This window comes from Natrix helvetica (assembly GCF_964273705.1).
Source record: "Natrix helvetica genome assembly, chromosome: 2".
Lineage (NCBI taxonomy): Eukaryota > Metazoa > Chordata > Lepidosauria > Squamata > Natricidae > Natrix > Natrix helvetica.
The window spans coordinates 227,140,100-227,162,014 of NC_138552.1; the positions used below are offsets into that span (position 1 = coordinate 227,140,100).

General features: G+C 40.6%; 1 protein-coding gene across 2 annotated transcripts in view; it reads left to right on the top strand.

The window, feature by feature from the left end:
* The first annotated feature begins 15,887 nt into the window (after positions 1 to 15,887).
* CRIM1 (cysteine rich transmembrane BMP regulator 1) overlaps positions 15,888 to 21,915 on the top strand; it is a 148,358-nt gene continuing 142,330 nt past the window's right edge. For both annotated transcript variants that reach the window (XM_081941882.1, XM_081941883.1), the window contains exon 1: positions 15,888 to 16,637. In XM_081941882.1, coding sequence (XP_081798008.1) covers positions 16,283 to 16,637 — 355 coding nt within the window. In that variant the 5' untranslated portion in view covers positions 15,888 to 16,282. The remainder of the gene's footprint in view (positions 16,638 to 21,915) is intronic.

Consider the following 21,915-nt stretch of genomic DNA (forward strand, 5'->3'; position numbering starts at 1 on the left):
AAATGAGTGTAAACAATCTGCTTCACAAAGAAACATTTTGAAACTGGAATGCAAACATATCATGCTTTTGAGTGTACGGATATATTGCGTGAATCAGTATAAACATAGACCTGAAAATTCAACACACTGACCTTTCTAAATGCAGCATGTTGTATATCTTACACACATATAGGACCAATGTGTTCCAATTTTTAAACATTGTACATACTAAAATGTGTTAGAAAATTGTTGACATTTTGAGTATAGTGAACTATTAGAAGCTTTGTTTTCTGTGATATCCTTATTTCTAAACATGCCTATCTGTTTAAAAAAACAACAAGCAGGCTTTATATACTCAGTCTACAGTTTTCCTTATTGCACCACTAAAGTTTTCTACTGAATCCTTTGAAAATGTTTTATTGGTAATCGTATGTAAATAATTAAAGGTTGCTGCCATATAACAACAGTCTAATTTTTAAAAGTGTTCATCCAATACTTTTTTCTGGATTCTGTGTGTGCTACTTACAATGTGACGGTTTGTAATCCTACATGACTTTCTTCAAATGTTTACAAAACTATAATTTGCACTACATTAAATATCCCTACATCTGAAAAAGGCAGAAAGAACATATACGTATTTAGGCTCATGATTTGTTCTAGTATTTTTAATATGGAAACTATTGCATTAAAACGGCTCTAGTATAGTGATGAAGCAAAGCTCGGAAGACGTATCAAAGAGGCAATGGGAGAGAACGGCTGAAAAAGGAGAATATAGGAAAAGATTCCCTTGGTAAATGTGCAAAGAAATCTCTTATCAACTGGTGCGTCATCTCCTATTGTATACTGAGAACTATTCTTAAATATTTCTAAGGAGCAAGATGAAACCTATTCATAAAATAAATAGAACCAAAAATTTGAAGAAACAAAAATATGCACAGAGAGAAAAAAATGACAGCAAGAACCAGTCCTATAAAATTTGAAAATGCTATTGCATCCTAGGCAGCGATTCGCCATCTAAAGCGAAATGGAGTGGTGGCAGATCCTAGAGCAGTGATGGTTAACCTTTTTGGTGCTGAGTGCCCAAATCATGCACATTCCCCAATCCCCAAAATACAATGCGAGTGCCCCCTGCACATGCACCCTGACCCTGAGCCCCCCATTCCCCCCATTTTGGCTTTCAGGTTGGTGCAGAAGGCTTTTCAGGCCCAAAACAAGGTGGGAGGGCCTCGCGATCTTTGCAATTCCTCTCCCCCACGTCCTAGCTTTCTCCTGAAGGCTTCCTGTGCCTTCAACGATCTTTACAGTTTCTCTCCTATAGGCACAGGCAACAGAAATGGCACTGGCAGCAGAAATGCAGGAGAAAGCTAGGGCTCGCTGGGGGGGAAATTGCAGAGATCGAGGAAGGCTCCGCCCCCATGCATGCACAGCAGAGTGCCGAAGACCAGCTGGCTAGTGGGAGGTGCGCATGCATACGCAGTGGAGCTGGGCTGAGGCAACGGCTGGCATGCCTGCATAGAGGGCTTTGCGTGCCATCTGTGGCACACGTTCTATAGGTTTGCCATCATGGTCCTAGAGAGTTCCGTGTACCCTTCAGGCTGAAGATTTGATGGCTTTCAAAGGATGTTGGTTCAACAAGTAAATCCAGCCCAAGCCTTCAACTAAGCTGCAGTTATATCTGGCTATGTTGACTTCAGTTAAGAGAAAGCTCTTCATCTAAAAGGATTTTGCCTGCTTCACCAGCTTCAGTACAGGTGACATTATGGTTCCATTGGGGCCTTGAGGTAGAATTCTTCAGACCCTAAGAACAATATCATAGCATCCAGAGACTTAAAGAGATGTCAGTGAAGAAGAATCCGCTCTTGAGCTAGAGCTCCTGGCACAGCTGTGTATGTGTGCATGCATATGTGTCTGTCAATGTGTGTGAGAGAGAGGGGAGACAGGGACAGGGGAGAGAGAGAGAGAGAGAGAGAGGGAGGGGGCAGGGAGACAGGGAAGGAGGGAGGGAGAGAGAGAAGTTCCTTCACCAACTTTAATACTACATATATCTCCAAATCTATATCTTTATTACCAATGATGGATGGATGGATTCTGGGGACAAAGTCTTGGGTTTTAAAAATACATTTTGCCTTTACTATTTACTGGAGAAAAGACGACATAAAACCTGGAGTGGTAGAGTGGTAGAAAGGGATGGTAAAAATCAGCACATAAGTGTTTCATGCTATAATACTTTTTCTGTCCAAAGTAGAGCATTTCCTTTGTGAAAAGCCCAAAGACAAGAGTCTTTTATCTTATTGAGAAGGGATCTAATACACTCCATTAGTGACTGGCGGAGTAACTTGCTTCAAGAGTACGTTTATGCAAATTAGTTAGAATATATGTTGCAGGAACAATGACTCAGTGTAAATGCTAGTCTCTTTTTTAGTGTTCTTTTCACCAGTGTCACAGCAAGCAAGCTTCTGTTCTGTGTCTTTAATCTTGACATTTTCTTATCTTTAAAAAAAAAAAACCACAAGCCTCAAAAGCAACCTTTGTAGGTAATCCTAATGTTTAAGAGTGATCTGTTAAGAGCTTAAGGATGCTTCTAGACCCACTTCTTTCTGAAGAGATAAGATCGACTTTATATGTCATGTAAAGTAGAATACTTTCCATAGGAGAAGGAATTCACTGTGCCAAAGTCAAGTTTTTATAATCATGAAGATAGACTAACAAGATATACTACTAATACTCTGAAAGATAACAGGAAAGATTCCAACTTATAGAGAATGTCACTGCATACTCTAATTAGATAGGAGAACACAAAGTTAATTTTGCACGAAATATACAGAATATTCTCTGAGCCCAATTATTAACTTGAAAGCTTTTCATGGTCAGAAGAGTTTGTCATTCCTGTCAAACTTTACCCATTGCTTATATTTTGCAGATCAAAATCTGCCACAAATGAGAACATTTGTGGCAAAGGCCATGAAATTGACTTTAGTTGTTCCTCACTTATATTATGAATATGATCTGAATGTTTATTCTGGAATTCTGACCTAAGAGCTTTTTGGAGAGAATTTAAAACTTTCTTCTTCTAGAGCCATATAACTTCTAACTACATGTTGTCTTTATTTACTTATGATAGCTATATACAGCTCTGTTTCATAAGACTAGTATGTATTAATATTAATGCATTCTGCTATTATGTTTTACTTTGTTGAGAACTACCCTAAGCTTTGATGAATGATTAAACTAAATATTCTGTTATTTATTATTTACACAGATTAAACATCGTTAATTTGAGATTATTTTATTAAATACTATGTAGGAATAAATTTACCTCTTTTTTGGTAGACATGTGACTAGAGAAAAATTTTCTTTCAGGGGAAAAATGCCTAAATAACAATAAGTGAAACACAGGATTCCTTGTATGTATTATGTTTATATTTTGTTCTATTGGTTCAAGTAGGGTTGTATTCAAAGCAAAATTTGGTATTAGTACTGGTTAGATAATAGCATTAAATAATATAAGCATGCTCTTGAATGAAAATGCAGTTGAAATAGTTGATATAAGCATACACTGCATATTAAATTCAATTTTCACTTTTTTGTCACTCTTTTGTCCAAAGCTTATTAATTATAAGGGAAATTATTAATTTAATATGTCAAAGTTAAGGTATTTCATAGCTGTATAATGTTGGTAAAATAGAGCCCTTTTTTGCTTAAGGAATTTTTTCATTTTAAAATATTAACATGTTGTATTCCTTAAATTGATTTATCAAATTAATGTAACCATTAGTCTCGGAAGTCTGCTCTGGAAATGTAAACTTGTTTCATAGACTACAACTGATATCAAGCATTTACATTTTATTATTACTGTAAAGACAAAGCAATCAAGTAATAATGGTGTTAAAATATTTGAATATGAATGAATTTGAAGAGCAGCAATCTCTTAATTTCTATCTTATTGCTGACCCAGCTAAATGGCTTTTTAGATGTAAGATCTAAACTATGGAATGATGAAATAGGTACTATATAGATACTACAGCTGTGTGAAAAAGTCCTGCCCGCTTTACAGTTTACGGTTTATGACATTTTTTGGATAGGCGGGTGATTTTTATGGTATTTTATGCTAACTGCTATGCAAACATTGTTATATTTAAATAAATACTGGTGGTTTTTAAGTGAAAAGCACAAGCAATTTGGTGCTGTTTGGATAGGGATTGGGAATTTTCTCGCATGCTTACAATTAATGCTTACAATGACTATGAAAAAGATTAACTGATGCATACCCGGTGGCATATGTGTTGCAATTTCTAAGGCCGATGCTCGTGTTTTGTTAACATTTTTATTGTTTGTGGCCCTGAAAAGGACCATTTAGGTAACCAAACATGGTTACTAATATGAAATTGGCCAGCCCTTATTGCTTAGCACCAGCTGGCATTGCTTTGGCATAGACTGTATAAGCCTTTGCATGTGATCTTCGGTGACAATATGGTGCCAGGCTGCAATAATGGATTCAATCAGCTCCTGCTTGGTCTTTGGATGCTTCTTGCTTATTTTGTAACCAGTCTTGGCCCACAAGTTCTCCATTGGGTTCAAATCCGGGCTCTGAGCTGGCCAATCCAGGAGTCAAACCAGGTTTCTTCATCCACTGCTGGACTTGGCTCGATGACAAGGAGCATTGTCATCCTGGAAGTAAAAGTCCTTCCCTACAAGTTGCTGAGCTGAAGGTAGCATGGTCTTTTCCAGGACTTCAACCTACTGCTTGGAATTCATGATTCCCTGCATGATTTATATCCAACCAATACCAGAAGCAGTGATACAGCCCCAGATCATCATGTGCAATGGATGCTTCACAGATAGATTCAGGAAGTACGGCCTAAATTCTTCAGCTGGAAATCTTCTGACATACTTATTGCACTGATTCCCAGTCAAGTAGAAATTGCTCTCATCACTGAAGATGACCTTGGCCCACTCTTCGTTGGTCCACTTGTCATACTTCTTGGCCCATGCACGTCGACGAGAGTGGTGAGTGTCTGTGAGCAAAGGTTTACTTCGAGCCCTGCAGCCTTTGAGCCCTCTGGCAAGCATTCTGCAACACACTATGATTGTGCACACGTTTACATCACATTTCACTCCAAATTCTTGTAATCTGAAGTGGGGTGAGCTTCCTGTCAGCCATCGAAATGTATTGCAGAGCCCGATCTTGCCATTTTGTTGACTTTCTTAGTCTTCCAGAGCAGAGCCTGTCATCAACTGAACCAGTTATTTGGTATTTTTCAACCACTCTGCTCACTGTGGTGTGATGGCATTTCACTCTCTTGGCTATTTCTGTACAGGAGTAACCGTCTTCATGAAGCACAATGATGCGATGCCGCTGCTCAGTACTGCTGAAAGCAAAGGCCTTCTTCCTTGCCCACAGCCAGAGCTAAATTAAATTTCTCGATGCTTTTCATACCTATTTATAGTCAGAGAGTATGACAACATTGATTGACTCATAGATTTAGCCTCTGTGCATTTTGATTGGTCAGCCAAAGCTTGCTGCTGATTGGCTACTTTCGATCCTAACATTCTCGAAAATTCAAGTTGTGTTTGTTTTAGCACATAAACTCACTCAAACCCTTTAAAAGACTTTGGTTATATTAATAAAAATTATGCATCTCAATCCGAGTACAGAAATTTTCATCAAAGTACTAATTTTGTGTGGTTTCTATGAGTGAAAAGTTGATTAAACATGTAAATACAGCTTAAAACTGAAAGAATGCAGGACTTCTTCACACGGCTGTACATAGATTTTCTTTCCATTTAGGTACAGATATCTAAACTTTACATCCATCGTACATTAATTTATCACAGATTGCCTAATAACCCCACTCTAGAAGACAAGTAGGATTTGAACAGAATCACTTTCTGTGGTGAAGTGTCAGAAAACAGTGAAGGTTAATCAATCTCCTGATTTGGCCATCTTACTGGCAAGGGCTTCAAGATCTGGGAAATGTAAACCTGTTGATTGAGCTGAGTCTACTGAAACAGACTCATGGTTACCAATAAGCCCAGAAGTCTTGAACCATTTCTGATCAGCAACCTTAGAATGTACCTGAATTTCCATATCAGGAAATAGAGATGAAGTCTATCAAATATTTAAACACCACAAAGATTAATCCAGCTGGCTAAGTAAGACAGACTACAAAATTGCAATTCAGGTCATGCACCAGTCAAACCTCTAATCTCCTATTTTATTTTCACAAACAAAAAACAGAAACTTGCAAAAAGATTGCAAGTTATGGCATTTGTTAGAAGATTAAGAGAATTATAATGAAATTCATCATCTCCCATCTCCATCTCCCAAGCTTGCCTACTGCTGCATAATTGTGATGATTAAATTAGACCATTAGAAAACTAAGCAGCCTTTTTGAGAGAGTCTTTATTTCAAGTTTTAGCAGTATCTAGGGTTCATTAAAAAGTTATAACCTCAAGTAGGCTCATACAGAATTGCTGAGACGTACTGTCCATTTAGAGAAGCAGTACTAAGATTCATTTTTCCCCCAGAAGAACTTACAAAAACAAAACAAAGCTCAAAAGAACACTATTATTTATTTAGCAACAATTCCATCCTGCATTTTTATTAGTAAAAACAATTCCAAAGCAATATTCTTTAGAAATTTTATCGATTAGGTTATATTTACAAAGTGGCTCCTTTTTCTTTTTTTCCAGAGTTTTTCCATGAAGAGTTTTCTTTTTTTTCAAACTTAGGCTAATATGCAAACTTGCCAGTCATAGAACCATTCCAAGATGAAGTATTACAGAAGAAAAGCATCAGGGCCAGGCTATAAATATTATTGACAATACAAACCTCCTATTCAAAAATGTTGCTTGTGAGGTAGAGAGTTTGATATTCTTTAAAATTCTTTAATGATAATAAAGATTTTAAAAAGAACAAGCATTGGACCATGAAAAACTAGTCAGGAGGAAAATCAACTCATTTTGAGTTGTAGCATTGGGGAAGGCTGCTGCGCATTTTTCAGACAGCAAAGGTAACAAAGAAGCAAGTACTGGAGCATATAAAACCAGACACATCACTGGAAGGCAGAATCAGAAAACTCCACGTTACTTATTTCAGCCATGTAATGCAATCAAACTCACTTGGAAAGGTAATTATGCACACAATGGTAAGCAGTAAAAGGGACAAGGCCACCCAAAAACACAGTGGCTACATGCCATCAAAGCTGACATCAGCCAGGGCATTAAAAAAAAAAACTGAAAGAAGCCACAGAGGTTCGTAAAATATGGAAAGATCTGGTTCATAGACTCCATACGACTTGAATATGATTGAATGAATAGAAGCAGCATCATAAATATATATGTACATACAGAGTTAAGAGTATCCATAAGTGAACAAACCTGGTTCAAATTTATTTTTTTCTTTTAAAATGATACTTAGCATGGTGTTTTGTTCTTTTATTATAGATTTTGTGAATTTCTGCCTTGAAAGTATGGGAACGTGTAACGTCTGGGTTATTCCTTATTTGAACCAGAAAACATTTCCTGAAAATTATCTCATCCGGTCCTTGTTCTGAAATCATTCAAAATGTTGTCATGGATATACTGTATGTATGCATGATGATACAATTATAATAATGTCATTTAGTATAAACCTTATAAATATCATTATGCTCTGATATATCTAAAGCTTTTGCTGAGCAGTAAAGGAAATAAAACACCAAAAGTTGAGGAATAGAAAAAGACCTCAAAGAGGCAATTGGGTAATCTGTGGTATTCCAGATGTTACTGGACTTCAATTCTTATTAAATGCCAGGCAGTTTGATCCAAGGAATTGGAATTATAGAATTTGTAATTCAATAATATTGGGAAGTCCCCAACCCTGTTCCAAGGCCAATGCTCTTACCTCAACTGATTTATGTAAATTAATAAATTGACAGCTAAAGTTCACTTCCCAACAAGATTGCTAAAATGCTACTGCTACAGCAGTGGCTCTCAACCTTTTGAGCACCAGCGATCGGTTCTGTTCTGACCGAGATTTCCCAAGAGCATGAAACAAACTCCTTGTCCAGGAAAAAAAACCCTTTTATTAATTTACAGTGAATTCTGCTCATTCACATACAGCAAAGTCTTTCAAAGGAGGATTTACGGTCACAGACCTTATCTGGCTTGGAGAGCTGACAAGCCGATATCTGCAGAACTTGGCAGGAGTCTCAGAGAGTCCTGAACTAATTAAGTGAACTAATTGTCTCCTGCAACTCCACTGCCCTTTTGCTCCTCTTTTATTGTTTGCTCTGGGAGTGGCCATTCATCATCTGGCCTTACTCCCAAGTCAATCCCTTCTTTAGTTGTTCCCTTCATATGGTAACTCTGCACATGCGCACACTAGGAACAGGCTCCAGCTGTTCATCTCCTCACTGATGTTTGATTCTGAAAGCAGCGGATAGCTGGGATACGGCTCTGGCCCTCTCTCTGCCTCCAACACAGAGCCCTCATCAGAGCCTTCCTCAGACTCCAGGACTGGCCCATGTTCCTCCCCAACCTCCTCACTGTCTGAATCTGCTGCCAGTTGTGCTGGCCGCTGGTGGGTCACAACAGGTTCCGCGGCAAGATATTTTTCTGCAGACCTGAGGGGGAGTGGTTTCACATGCTGCCTGCATCTCAAGGATGGGGCTTCACTTGTTTGCATGGCCCGGTTGCTGGTATGCCACGGACTGGTACTGGTCCATGGACTGGAGATTTGGGATCCCTGTGCTACAGAACCCTAATTTCAGTGGACTAAATATGATCATGCATTTTTACAAGACACAGTGTCTCAGTTTTGTCTATAACTTGTAAACCATACTGGTATATACTGGCGAATGTTGCAATCAAGGAATCGGGAGAACAATCTTTCCCTTTCCACCTTTCTCTCTTGGGAACTTGCTACTTTGCTGAAAGCTAATAACAAGGCACTGTTTGGAAATATTTTAGACACTCTTCATTGAATGGTTCAAATGTTTAATTGAATTGGGGCTTTACTGCTCTACAGATATATGTATGCCCACTCTTTCTCACTTAATTATTTCCTATGCTTTTGTTCCTTTGGAGGAAAGTTCTGTTTTCAATCAAACAAGAACAGTAGAAATTTGACAGAAAGATTTACTGATAATTGAGAGAGATTCATATTTTTGCTCCAGTAGAGACTGTTAATATGTTTGGGGACTACAATTGTTAAGATAAAAGGTTTCCAAACAGTATCGCATCTACTGTTTTTAAAGGGACAGGTTGATATGAATAGAAAATGTGGAAGTGTGGTTTGTTCTTTAAATGCTGGCATGTACTCCTGGGCATGCTAACAATGTAGAAAATACCTTGCTAGCAATGTAGTAAAGCATGTCAGAAAAGGTCTGGCGTATGATCTAGAGAACCATATAAGCAGGAAAAACCCCGACACTCTCTGCTTGCTTGTGCAACACATACCTGGGAGCGAATAATCCCATTCTCATGTCAAACAGTAATAATAATCAAGTAAGTATATAATGGCTACTTCTTACAGGAATGTATTATCAAAATTAATATTTGCTATTATGGAGGAATTGTGCTGTGGGCTTTTCACAAGAATAGTCACATACTGAATTACTCTATCAAAAATTGTTTATGGGCAGCATCACTTTGTTTTCTTAGAATCTTCAACATTATTGGAATGGGATGTTTCTGGAACACCGAGAACAGCTGAGCATTTAAGACACAGTGATTTCATGCCCTCCAATCATGTTCTGTGCAGAAGATGATCTTAGCTATAAACCAATGGTGTTCCCCCAGGTGTTACCTAGACCAGAGAGCGAACCAGTAATGGCGGCAGTGAAAAGCTCGGCCCGCCCACCCAGACGCTTCTGCACATGCGCAGAAGTGTCACGCACACATGAGTGAACAGGTAGTAAAATAAATAGAAACCCACCACTGACCTAGACCCTCATATGCAATAAATAATAAATAGGGTCGTTCATCCAAGAACTCTTGAGATGTCTTATCCAAATGTAATTTCAGCTTGGTTTATCAAATTTAGGGAAATATGAAAGACTCAATTGCTATAAATTATATTTCAAATCTACAGCCACACATTTTTATCTTTTCCCAAAGAAATGAATAAAATAATCGAGATTTTCACATTACACTTTTCAATTAGATAGAGGCGCAGTTAAATTACCAGTCTTAATCGTACCTGTGCCACATGCTTATTGCTTTCAGTAGGGCAGTAAAAGCATGCATGTTTTTCCTATTCTATTAAAACTGGTATCTCCAATCTAGAGACCTTGCAAGTCAACACATTATTGCCTGCATCCTACCAAACAGGAAGTATCTAGTGTATGTATTGCCAATATATGAAAAGAAGGTGTCTGTCTGTCTGTCTGTCTGTCTGTCTGTCTGTCTGTCTATCTATCTATCTATCTATCTATCTATCTATCTATCTATCTATCTATCATCTATCTATCTATCTATCTATCTATCTATCTATCTATCTATCATCTATCTATCTATCTATCTATCTATCTATCTATCTATCATCTATCTATCTCCAAGGAAGGATATGCTAGAAATGACTCATTTTCAAGGATTAAAAAGTATGGAGAGATATAGTGAACAATATTGGTGTACATTTGTTTTAATTGCTTCCTTACCTTATCTCAGTGGTGGGCAACCCGCGGCTCGGGAGCCACATGCGGCTCTTTACACCCTTTAATGCGGCTCTTCTGTGTGCCGGGTGCCCGCTCCCCTCCCTCCTTTCGGGCTTCGGAGGGAAGCTTCTGCAAAAGCCCGGGCGAGTGACAACCAATTTTGGTCCTATGACTGCAGAATGCTGCAAAATACCATAAATGCAGGCCAGTTGTTGAGTGTTTCAAATGTGATTGGAACACTCAACAAGGTGACCACAGTGTGTGTGTGTGTGTGTGTGTGAGAGAGAGAGTGAGAAAGACAGACAGAGAGAGGAACAGAGAGAGGGAGTGAGGGAGGGAATCAGAGAGAGACTGACAGACAGACAGACACACACACACAGACAGAGAGAGACAGAGAGGGGGAGGGAGGGAGAGAAAGATAGACAGACAGAGAGACACACACAGAGTGAGTGATTAAGTGAATGAGAGACAGACACACCCACATACACAGAGTGACAGAGAGAGAGGGAGGGGAGAGAGACAGAGGGAGAGACAGAGACAGACACACACACACACAGAGTGAGTGATAGACAGACAGACACACACACACACACACACAGAGTGACAGAGATGGGGGAGGGAGGGAGAGAGAGACAAAGAGCCAGAGAGAGAGAGAGAAAGAAAAAGAAAAAAAGAAAGAAAGTGGGAGAGAGAGATGAAATTAAAAACAACAACATACAAACCTGACTTACTCAAACTATCCAAGGAAATGCAGGGCCAATGTTCACATTAGTGGTTGTGACTTTGTCAGTCAATGTCAGGATGTAATTTTCTCTACATTGTAAGGCAAATTTTACGGAATTTAACGTTATCGATAAATAATATCGTTCTAAAGTTTTTGTTTTATTAGTTGTGTTATTTGTATCCTCCCGACCTATATGGATACTTTCATGCAGAATATTCTCAATAAAAACTTATTGAAACTAAAAACAGTGTACCATCCTATGTATTTTCGTTTTTTAAAATGTGGCTCTCAAAGTAAATTTCAATCGTGGTTTTGGCGAGATTTGGCTCAGCTGAAAAAAAAGGTTGCCCACCACTGCCTTATCTCATACTTTTAATATCTTTGGCATATTATTTCTCATTTTCTACAAGTCATCAAAGAAGTTTAAATGGCTGCCAACTGCTTTATGGACATAACCAGGTTTTTAATTTAATTAGTGCTGGGGGAGGGGGGAAAGCGCTACTCCATTCTTCTACTTCCCATTCTCATTAAATTTGCCAAATGATAATTTGCTTTAGAAATTCTTTCAAAAAGAAGACTATGCCAGATAAATATTTGCAAATGGAATGAGATGTTCTTGCACTTATTTACTTGATGGCCACAGCTGTTATGTCCTATCTTTTCCTCTACAATCACTCTTCCAGAGGTTTGCTACATCTTTGATTTCTTACATTTCAATTATATCCCCCACCAGCCTCAGCTGAGAAAACATTTACGAATTTCTTCTTTCCCTGGAAAAACTGATCACCCATTCTCTGTCCACAAATTGGTAGTGAAATTCAAAAGGCTATTTATGATCCAATCTAGTTATGAGGCTTCAAAGTCTGGGGCACCTTTACTTCCAGAGTTATGCGACTAGTTCAGATTTCAACAATGTAGGATGTTGTGGCTTTCAGCAGCTATCCATCAAACACACAGAAAGTGTGTCCTGTTGTACAGCCTACTAAGCATGGAATCAAATCTCTGCAGAGTTGAATTTGACCTGTTCTCTTTCTATTCATGGGTGTCCCCCCCCCCCCGACCTTTTTAACCAGACCTTGGCACACTTTTTAAGTTTTGAATTTATACACGCATTTTAATTATATTTTAATTGCATATCTTACTTCTTTTAATTGCCTGGGGCTTTCTGTCAGACATAAAAGGCAGGATATAAATGCACACATAAATAATAATGACATGAAAACCATGTCCCTGTCTTGGTGGGGATGGGGGGAAAGGATATAATCTGTATTTAATCAAAGCTCTCTTGCTTTCTAGTGCTATCCCTTGTTTGAAATATTTTACAAACTTGTTTTAAGCTCAAGGAGAACAAGGTTTTCCCATGAATGAGTTCAGTTTTCCAGCCTAGCTGCAACTCTCCAAAGAATCTAAAGGACCATTTCCTGTGGCATGCACTGATTTTGAAACCTCAGGTATCTTCCAGGGTCGGTCCAAGAGAGGTATTCCTTTTCAGATGGTTACTTGGGCCCAGAGTGCAGCATGTACTTTGCATACATTTAGAAAAAGGTCAGCGGATACTGAGAAGACAAAATCTTCTTTCAATTTGTCTTCTAACTCCATCTACTCTCTAAGTCAGTGGTCTGCAACCTTAAACACTCAAAGAGCCATTTGGGCCTGTTTCCCACAGAAAACACAGGGAGCCACAAAACCTGGGTGGCAGTGGGCAACTCAATGTCACTCCCAGTCACATGACACACACACACACACACACACACACACTCACAACCGAGCCATGCCTACCCAGGTTTTGTGGCTCCCAGTGTTTTCTGTGGGATATATATATATATATATATATATCCCTCCCATTTCTGTTTCTCTCTTTTTCCTCTCCCTCTCTCTTTTTTCCATTCTTTCTCTCCCCCTTCTCTCATTTGTTTCCCTCTCTTTTCCCTCTTTCTCTCCCTCCAGCTCTCTCATTTCTCTCTTCCTCTCTCCTTCTCTCTCATTTGTTTCTCTTTTTCCTCTCTCTCATTCTCTCCCTCCATCATTTTCTCATTTCTCTCACTTTCTTCCCTTTTCTCTCTCATCTCTTTCTCTCTCTGTTTCTCTCCCTCTCTCGTTTCTCTTCTTTCGCTGCCTGGAAGATGCTTTTCAATTAACGCCACCAGCGGCACTGCTCAGGACAGTGTGAAAAGAGGACTGCCCCACCAAACCTCACCCACCCACCCCAGGGATCAGGCTCAGAGAAAGCCAGAGTGCCTTCACCAAAGAGGTTCGCCCATCAGGCCTGCTCTGTGCACCTTTGCTGCGCTTTGGCTGAGATTGGCCGCTCGCTTAAGGAAGGTATCCCCGCTCATGCGCCCCCTCCCAGCCCCACAAAAGCCGGCCAGGGGGTCGCATAAGAAGGAAGAGGAGGGTCATCTTTGGAGAATCTGCAGCTGTGGGCTAATCGCCCTTTCCATCATACCCTCCTCCCGGATCTCATTCCCACCTCGCCAGCCCTTGTGTTAGTGAGGTTGGTGTCGGTCATGGCCAAGTTGGGCCAGTGTTGGGCAAGTCGGAGCGGAAAGCAAGTCACGTGACCGGGTCAGCAGGGAGCCGCAGGAGAGGGGTCAAAGAGCCACATGTGGCTCTGGAGCCACAGGTTGCCAACACTTGCTCTAAGTGGACTAAGAAATGACAAAGTGGTGGAGGAAACTCTCCTGAAATCTTCTACATGTGCAAGGCCACTCTTACTAGCAGGGAGAACCATATACAAAAGCTGCTAGTAGGACAGGAATGGACATCAATCTCATGCGTGCTGTACTCACTCCAACTTATATAAAAGTGGTCGGCGTCACAGCTGATATGAAGTCCAAAGCTAGGTTATTCCTTTTAGTATGATGGTGCAGTAAGATTCAACTATCAATCCAAATGGTTAATGTCCATGGAGTTGGGACAAGAGACCATCCTGTACTTTGTCTTAGGTGGGAAAATACCTTTGGCCCATTCTAGGTCGGGTTCATACAATATTGCAACATATTAAATCTGCCTCTGACGCTAAACAGTTTGTGGGTTTACACAATACCTTGTGCATAACTAACCAAGAGGCTGGTTTCATATAATGTGTTGAGCCATCAAAATAAAAACTGAAGTTGAATAGTAGTCAAGGTTAGTATGAGTCACCAATGTTAGCATGCTATGCTGCTCTAGCCCAATGGCTCTTGTGTGTGGAAAACAGATGACAAACAACAGTCAACAGCAGCCGCATCCACAGTTGGATAGCAACAGCTATCCGTCAACATGGCTGACTGCAAAAAGTTAAATATGATTGGATTGTGTTAGTACTCAGATGGGAGAAAGCCACGAAATGCCAAGGCTGAGAGGCTGAAAACGTCTCCTGGAAGAAGGCAGTGGTAAACCACTTTGGCATTCTTGTCAAAACCAAACACCCTGCAGGAAAGAATTAACTTAAGCAGCTGCAGTATAGATTCAGCTGCCAACACATGCCTCAGGTTGTTGCACCAGCAGTTCATCCATAATTACAAGATGCACAGATTTTGGCTTTACCTAACGTAACAAATGGCAAGCCGTTGTAGTTGTCCTCAGTCACAACTGCCTACTTTGTGCCATTCAGTCTCACTCTGTGTTCAAGGAAGGGGGGCACTCACCACACTCCCCGGAGTCTGCTGCAACTTAATCCCATCCATAGACCTGGCACCAAAGGAGCACCTGCTCTGGCAATTGCCCACCTGCTCCCCACCCCCACCCCTTCCTCCAAACGGCGACTTAAAATTCGTAGTGGCCTCCCTCTGCTACCTCGCCTATGCGCCGTTGAGGGTGGGCTGCGCTGACTGAGGCCAGCCCTCTGCGACACCCAGACGCCGTCGCCAGCAAGCCAGCACACGCGGTTAAGCAAGCAAGGACCACCGCCGGGCCGTCGGGCTCTCCCTTTCTGGCGGGCGCAGCGGGTTAGTGGCAGCATCCCCAGGGGAAGCGCCAATCGGGGTCGAGCGCCCAAGAGCGCCGAGGTTGCCTTGCAAGAATACAGAGGCCGGTCACTGCCTAGGCACTTTCACCTGCAGGGCGTCCCCTTGGCGCGTGAGCCGGGGTGAGGACCACCTCCTCCCTGACCCGGCGGTGCCCGACCCTGGATGCCTCCAGCTGCTCTCAGGATAGCATTGCAGCAGCCTTCGGGTTTCGGCCACACCCGCACACCCCTTCGCCCCCCCTCCATTTCTGCTTCTTCTCTTCCACACCACAGCTGCCCTTGGTTTAAATAGCGTCCCTCCCACCCCGGGCTCGCCTTTCCCGGACTGGCTGGGCATCCCGCTTGACCTCCGCGGGGCCGCTCCTCGGGTCTCCCTGCCCGTCTCGCAAACCTCAAAGCCACGGGCAGGGGAGGGGCAGAGCGCGAGGTGAGAGGGAAGCCAGCGCCGTAGGGCCCGAACTGCGGCGCCTCTCGGAGAAAGTAAAGGGTGGGCGAAGGGGCGGGCCGAGGCGGAGGAGAGCACCCAATGAGAGCCCGGGAAAGCGGTCGGGGGCCGAGCTCGTCGAGTCGCCATCCAATGACCGCGAAGCAGTCGAGGGCGGGAGTAAAACGTTGGGAGCTGGGAGAAGTCGGAGAAGGCGAAGAGTCCGGAGTCGGGCGGTGAGTTGTCGGCGGAGCTGCTGGTGTTCACTTTGCTCTCGCTCCGGCGCCCGTTATACTAGCTGCGTAGTCGCTGCGCAGGAGCGCCCGGAGGTTCCCAGGAGTCCGGAGGGAGAGGACCAGCCGGACGAGCGAGTTTCTTTGCCCGCCTGCCTCGAGGAGAACTTCAGCTGGACCGCAGAGCTGCTGGTCGGCAACAGGAAACTTTTCTGGAGCAGCCGGAGGAGGCAGAGCTCCGTCGCCGACGCCGTCGCCGCAGCGCGGCTGGGTTGCTCCACGCCGGGCTCGGGGAGTTCGAGTGGACTTGCGAGGGCTGCCTCGGCCCTGGCCGTGATGTCCCTGGCCACGGACGCCGCGGGGCGGAGGCGTCGGGGTGTCGGCGGCGACTGGCCCTTGGCCGAGGGGTGGCTGCTGCTCCTGGCGCTGCTGGTGCTCCCGGGGACGCCCGGGACGCGGGCTTTCGTCTGCCTGCCTTGCGACGAGTCCAGGTGCGAGGAGCCCAAGAATTGCCCCGGCGGCGTCGTCCTGGACATCTGCGGCTGCTGCTTCATCTGCGCCCGGCAGCGCAATGAGAGCTGCGGCGGTTTCTTCGGGCTGCACGGCGCCTGCGACCGCGGACTTCGCTGTGTGATCCGCCCGCCGCTCAACGGCGATTCTCTCACCGAGTACGAAGCGGGCGTCTGCGAAGGTAAAACGCGGAAGATCGTGGTCTTGCTCCTGTCCCCGGGGCGGATAGCCGCCCCGCCCCCCGCGCGCGGACCCAGGAGCCCGGAGCAGCGCGTGGCTTGGTAGGGTTGCGGGGCTCTGCCCCGAGAGAGGAAAAGGACCCTTTGAGCTTTACGCTTATATCACCCCCCCCCAGCAAACACCCCCCCCCCACCCCATCCAATAGTGGCGTTTCGCGGTTTCCTTTCCAGCCTCTCCATTTTTCCGACGCACAATCGGGGTGTAATGCAGCTATAACTACCTTGCAACCCGCTCGCGAAATTCAAGGAAAGGTGATCGCTTCTTCGAATCTGGCGTGTTCGTAGGTTCCATCTCTTCTCTCTCTCCCAAGAAATATTTTCCATTTGTCTATGTCATGCTCCTGTATGAGTGTGTATGTATGTATGTATGTATGTATGTATGTATGTATGTGTATATGTGTGTGTGTGTGTGTGTGTGTGTATATATATATGTATGTATATGTATGTGTGTATGTATGTCTCCACTATTTAAAAAAAAGAATAAAGGGGAAAAAGGAAAGACGCTGATAGTGGTTAGTGGTGCGCGCATGTTTCCAAGCACTGGAGGGTGTTTGGTTCTCCTGTTTCCTCTTTTATGCCGCCACCCCCTCCTCCTCCTCCCCCCCCCCGCCTTTTTCTTGCTGTTTTCTTCGGTGTTAAGTTTCAAGATGAATTTTAATTGGACCTCAAAAATAAAGCGGGTTTTTGTTGTATTAGTACAAAAATATTAATTTGGACATCATTTCGTTCCTCTGACTTGGCTATTTTCCTGCTGACTTTTACCACCGAAATCAGGAACAGGCTTACCTGAATGTAGATGGCTGTAATTGACTGACTTTTCAATCCATATATATGAAGCAGTTGGCTATTGATCGTGTGTCATGTGGAACTCAACTTTTACCTAGTTATAGTGTTGAAGGGTTCCCCTTCCTTTTTAATCTTTCTTAATAAATGTTTTTTCAAAACATTACTGAATACAAATAAACTCTCCTTATTCGAATTATTTTGGAGTTCTGCTCCCAAGAAGGTTGAAAAGAGCAATTGCCCAACTGCATACTTGTTTGCTGGGATGAGGAAAAGAACCAACTGTCTTGTTTTCATTTTTTAAAAAAAGATGTGTTATATAGCTCTCTCTCACACACACATTTTTCATAAGTATTCTTTATAATTAATATAATTGGAAACATTTAAATATTTTGTTTAGTGCCTTCCCAAATTGCGTGTGAGTATTCTGTCTCTCCATTATAACTTTTCATTCGGAAGTCTAAGAGGATATAGTGTTTATGACACTCAGAATCTTTTATGGAAAATTCCTTTTCACTTCCCTTCCATAAGAATGATCCACAAGAGGGCTGCAGAGAGCTCAAAAATTCCTCTGGAAAAAAATGGCAGGAAAGTCATCTAAACACTCCCAGCCATGCATAATTTAAAGAATTCTTAATACTCTTTTATCCCTAAAAATGTCCAGATTTATCCTTTGGGGCAGCCACTACAGCTTGTTTTAACCTTAGTTTTGTAGCTGAGATGCCTTTTTTTCTAGCACAGGTGTGTTTCAGTGTAGTTTAATTGGCAAGATGAGCCCTATCAGACTTTTAATAACTTGCTTGAGATTATGATTCCTTTGCATGGAAGTTTTAAACTTAAAGAATTTATAAGCTTATTGAGCTGAATGAATTGGCTGTTATGGAAAGTACATGTTTATGAGTAACTATAGAGAATGTTTATGCTAGAGCAAATTCTGCCATAACACTTCAATACCCTACTTCATTTTAGTTCAGAGGTTTTGACAGTTTTAATAATTGTTTAAAAGTAATGTATTTGATTGCCTGACTTCAGCTGTTACTTTGTATCTGGCATTCCCCTGCAGCAAATAGCACAGGAAATCTCTAGAAATGACACTTCAGACAGTGACAGAAATGTAATATTTATCCCAGCTTTTCCTGTCCCAACTTCTCCAAGAATACAACCTGCAGAAATTAGCCAAACTATTTCCAGATAAATAGCTTACCTACACAACTGTAGTTTCATCTTCAAAGCTTTAAATGAGGACTTCGGCTAAGCTCTTGGTAATTATAGCTAACTTTGGATTTTGCAAAATGTCTATATGATTGAGCTTGTAGATAAGAATGTTAGTTTTGAAGTCTGTTGATAGTTCCAACAATTACATTAAAGTCGTTGGATGAATTACTTGCTTTTCATCTATTAATTAAACATCTTTCAAAATTGAGAACACTCTTGTCATTAATATCGTGTATGGATAAAAAGCCTGTTTACCTCAAAAGAAATAAGTCTTGTGTTTCCACAAAGCTTCCTCTTTGAGTCAGCTTATTCTGTTATAATTTTTGTGCTGAAATGACCCCTACTGGTCAGTATGTAGAACTTTAAAAAAAAAACTTTGAAAGATTTCGTGACAATCTGACATTAAACTATGTTTCTTTATTCAGCCAATAAGTTACTGTTTAAGACAAATATGTATACTTGCCTCAAATCTAGTGAAAACAGGAGTTTTGAGACAAGACTGCTGAACATAATTGAAAGTAAGTATTATGCTTGTAGTTTAATTATAGAATGATGATTTATGCTACATTAGTTTTGCATATTTTATATAAATATGAAATAGCATCCTTTCTGCCAATAGTAGGATAAGCACAGATGGAAGTTGGGTCAGAATCTGGCAGCTTATTGTTATTTGTATGTGTGATCAAATACCAAAGGAAAGGTGTTCAGTATAGGCATCTATAATTTAATTTGCTAAATTATTGAACAAATATACCTTTTGTGGAAACAGTTTATTACTAGCGATAAAAAATAATCTTCAAATAATACAGACAAGATTATATTCCCTTAGAAGGTGGTGGTTGAGTGTGGCTATTTGGAGAAAAAAAACCTCAAGATTAAACAACCAAATAGTGTTTGGTGAAACATGTATCAACAGAACAGTGAAAGAATTTGCCACAACTTTCATAAAAATACTCAGAATCTGCCCCAAATATCCTAAGATACTGTTTAGATTTTCCTCCCAATCATTGAAGTCATAAGGTCCTTGTTCTGTAACCAAGCCTTTTTTGTATAACTTGGTACATTCCCATAATTCAAAAATGAAGGTTAGAAAAACACATACACACCATATCTTCTGGAAACTTGTAGAGAGCCTTCATTGCATTAAAAAAAAGTAAGTCTTGGGTGCATTTTTTAAAATCACCGTATGAGTATTCATTGTTATTATTTGAGCAATGTATCAGCTGGTTTCTAGGGTGCATCATCATATTCACATTCACATTTCACTTAGGAAAACTTAAGTTCCAGTCTTTAATGTGGAAATTGGCTGTTATCAAAGAGACAGTCCACATATTCTTTTTTTGCTTCACTTTTAATTGGGTATAGCCAGGATTCAGTTATAATTTTATGTTGTAAACTGATTCCTGTTCCTTTTGGTAAAAGTATTGGTATATATTGCACCATTCCTAAGGCTGAGGAATAAGGCATATATCTGAATAATATAAAGCGTATTCAAACTTGGATATTGAAAAATGATCTCCTAAAAGTAAATGTGCAGTTAGAGTTACATTGATGTGATAGCTGTTAGAGATCATTGCACTGAATTAACATTGTGCCTATATTCTGCAGTCTCCAATTAATTTTCATTAAAGACAAAGCAACTATGGATGATTTTCTCATACTTACCCTACACTTTAACAAATGGGTCACTGTTATGTTCAGATGTCTAAAGAGCTGTACTTTCCTTTTGTTGGTGAAAAGATGATGTTTGATCGGTTTGATTTTCTTCTTCTTTTTTCTTTGAGAGAGGCAAACAGATGTCATTTCAGATGGCTTTTCCAAGGAAAAGCCAAAACCTTGGAAACTTAAGTGGTGAAAACCATAGTGATTCCTAAACCACTATTATAATTAACATTTCTAGGGAAAATTGAGATCTCTAAAGTTGATGAAAGTCTTGGTTATATCTTTATCCTTATAATAGAATTAGATTTATTTGTTTTGTGCTGAACTCCCAAAATTTTGTTTGCGTTACCATACTTAGTTATTTCTAATGATATACATAAACGTAAATTATCAAAATTCTGTAGACTTAAAATATTGCTAAAGTCATTAAACATTCCGCAATTGGTAATGTGTTCTATTACAGATGACTGCTGATATGGCTCTCTTTAAGCAGAAACTGTAGATAAAGCAACATTTATTTTAAAAAAAACTGGCAGGATTATGAGGCAGCCTGTTCGGGCAAATCTGTTTGCTATGAAATCATTCTGGCTTAAGCTCTCTGCATCTTTTGTGTGAATACTGCTTGCAATATTTAGAACACTTTCAGGCTCTGTATTGAATGTTCAGGCTTAGTTTTTTCCATTCTCTTTGCTTGTATTTGCTTGTAGCTGCTTTTTATATTTAATTTTCAATATGGTTATATGGGGTTTAATGAACTCCCTATGTTCCCATTTCTTCCATATTGCAATAGAATCATTTCAAAAATAGGATACAAATAAGGCTCTCAAAGTGCGTATTCATATTTTGTGCCATGAAACTACAATTTTATTGAAGATTATCATATGTAGAAAGCAACTTACTGTACGTAGTTTTTCAAATTAAATTTGAAAGGTTTTCTTCTTGAACAATAAACTTCATCATCTGTACCAAAACATCTACACTTATTTTTTTAAAAAATTGTGACAAATCCACTGTATATCGTGTTCCATGAAGGGTGCTAGATAGCAGAAATTGTTTAAAACAAGAGTTAGTCCCATGAATACAATATTAGTTTATATTATAACAATTTGAATAAAGCAGTTAAAAGAGGAACAGGGGTAGATGCAAGCATTTCATATGATTGTGCCCCCTTTTGGACACTTTGTTTTAGCAGTCTAATTTTTGTATCTCCTTATGTTTGCTTGAGTTGTATGATAAAGTTGTGGACTCAAAGAAGGATGGATATGAATATTGGGTACTTATATGATTTTAAAGAAAGTTACGTTAGAAGACTGGTCCAACTATGATACAGTGGTCTGAAGAATATAATTTCTCTTTCTATAATCATTTATATAGCACAGGTATGATCTAAAGAGCTGGTTAGACTTCATATACTAATTTGTACATTTAATTCACTCTTTTCCTATTCGTAGTCAATTAAACTGGTTATTAATAGTATAATACTGCATGACTAGGTCAGTGAAACTTGTTTTGGCTTCATGAAGGAGGGTTGTATTCTTTTATAGAATGAGGCCAGTTCTC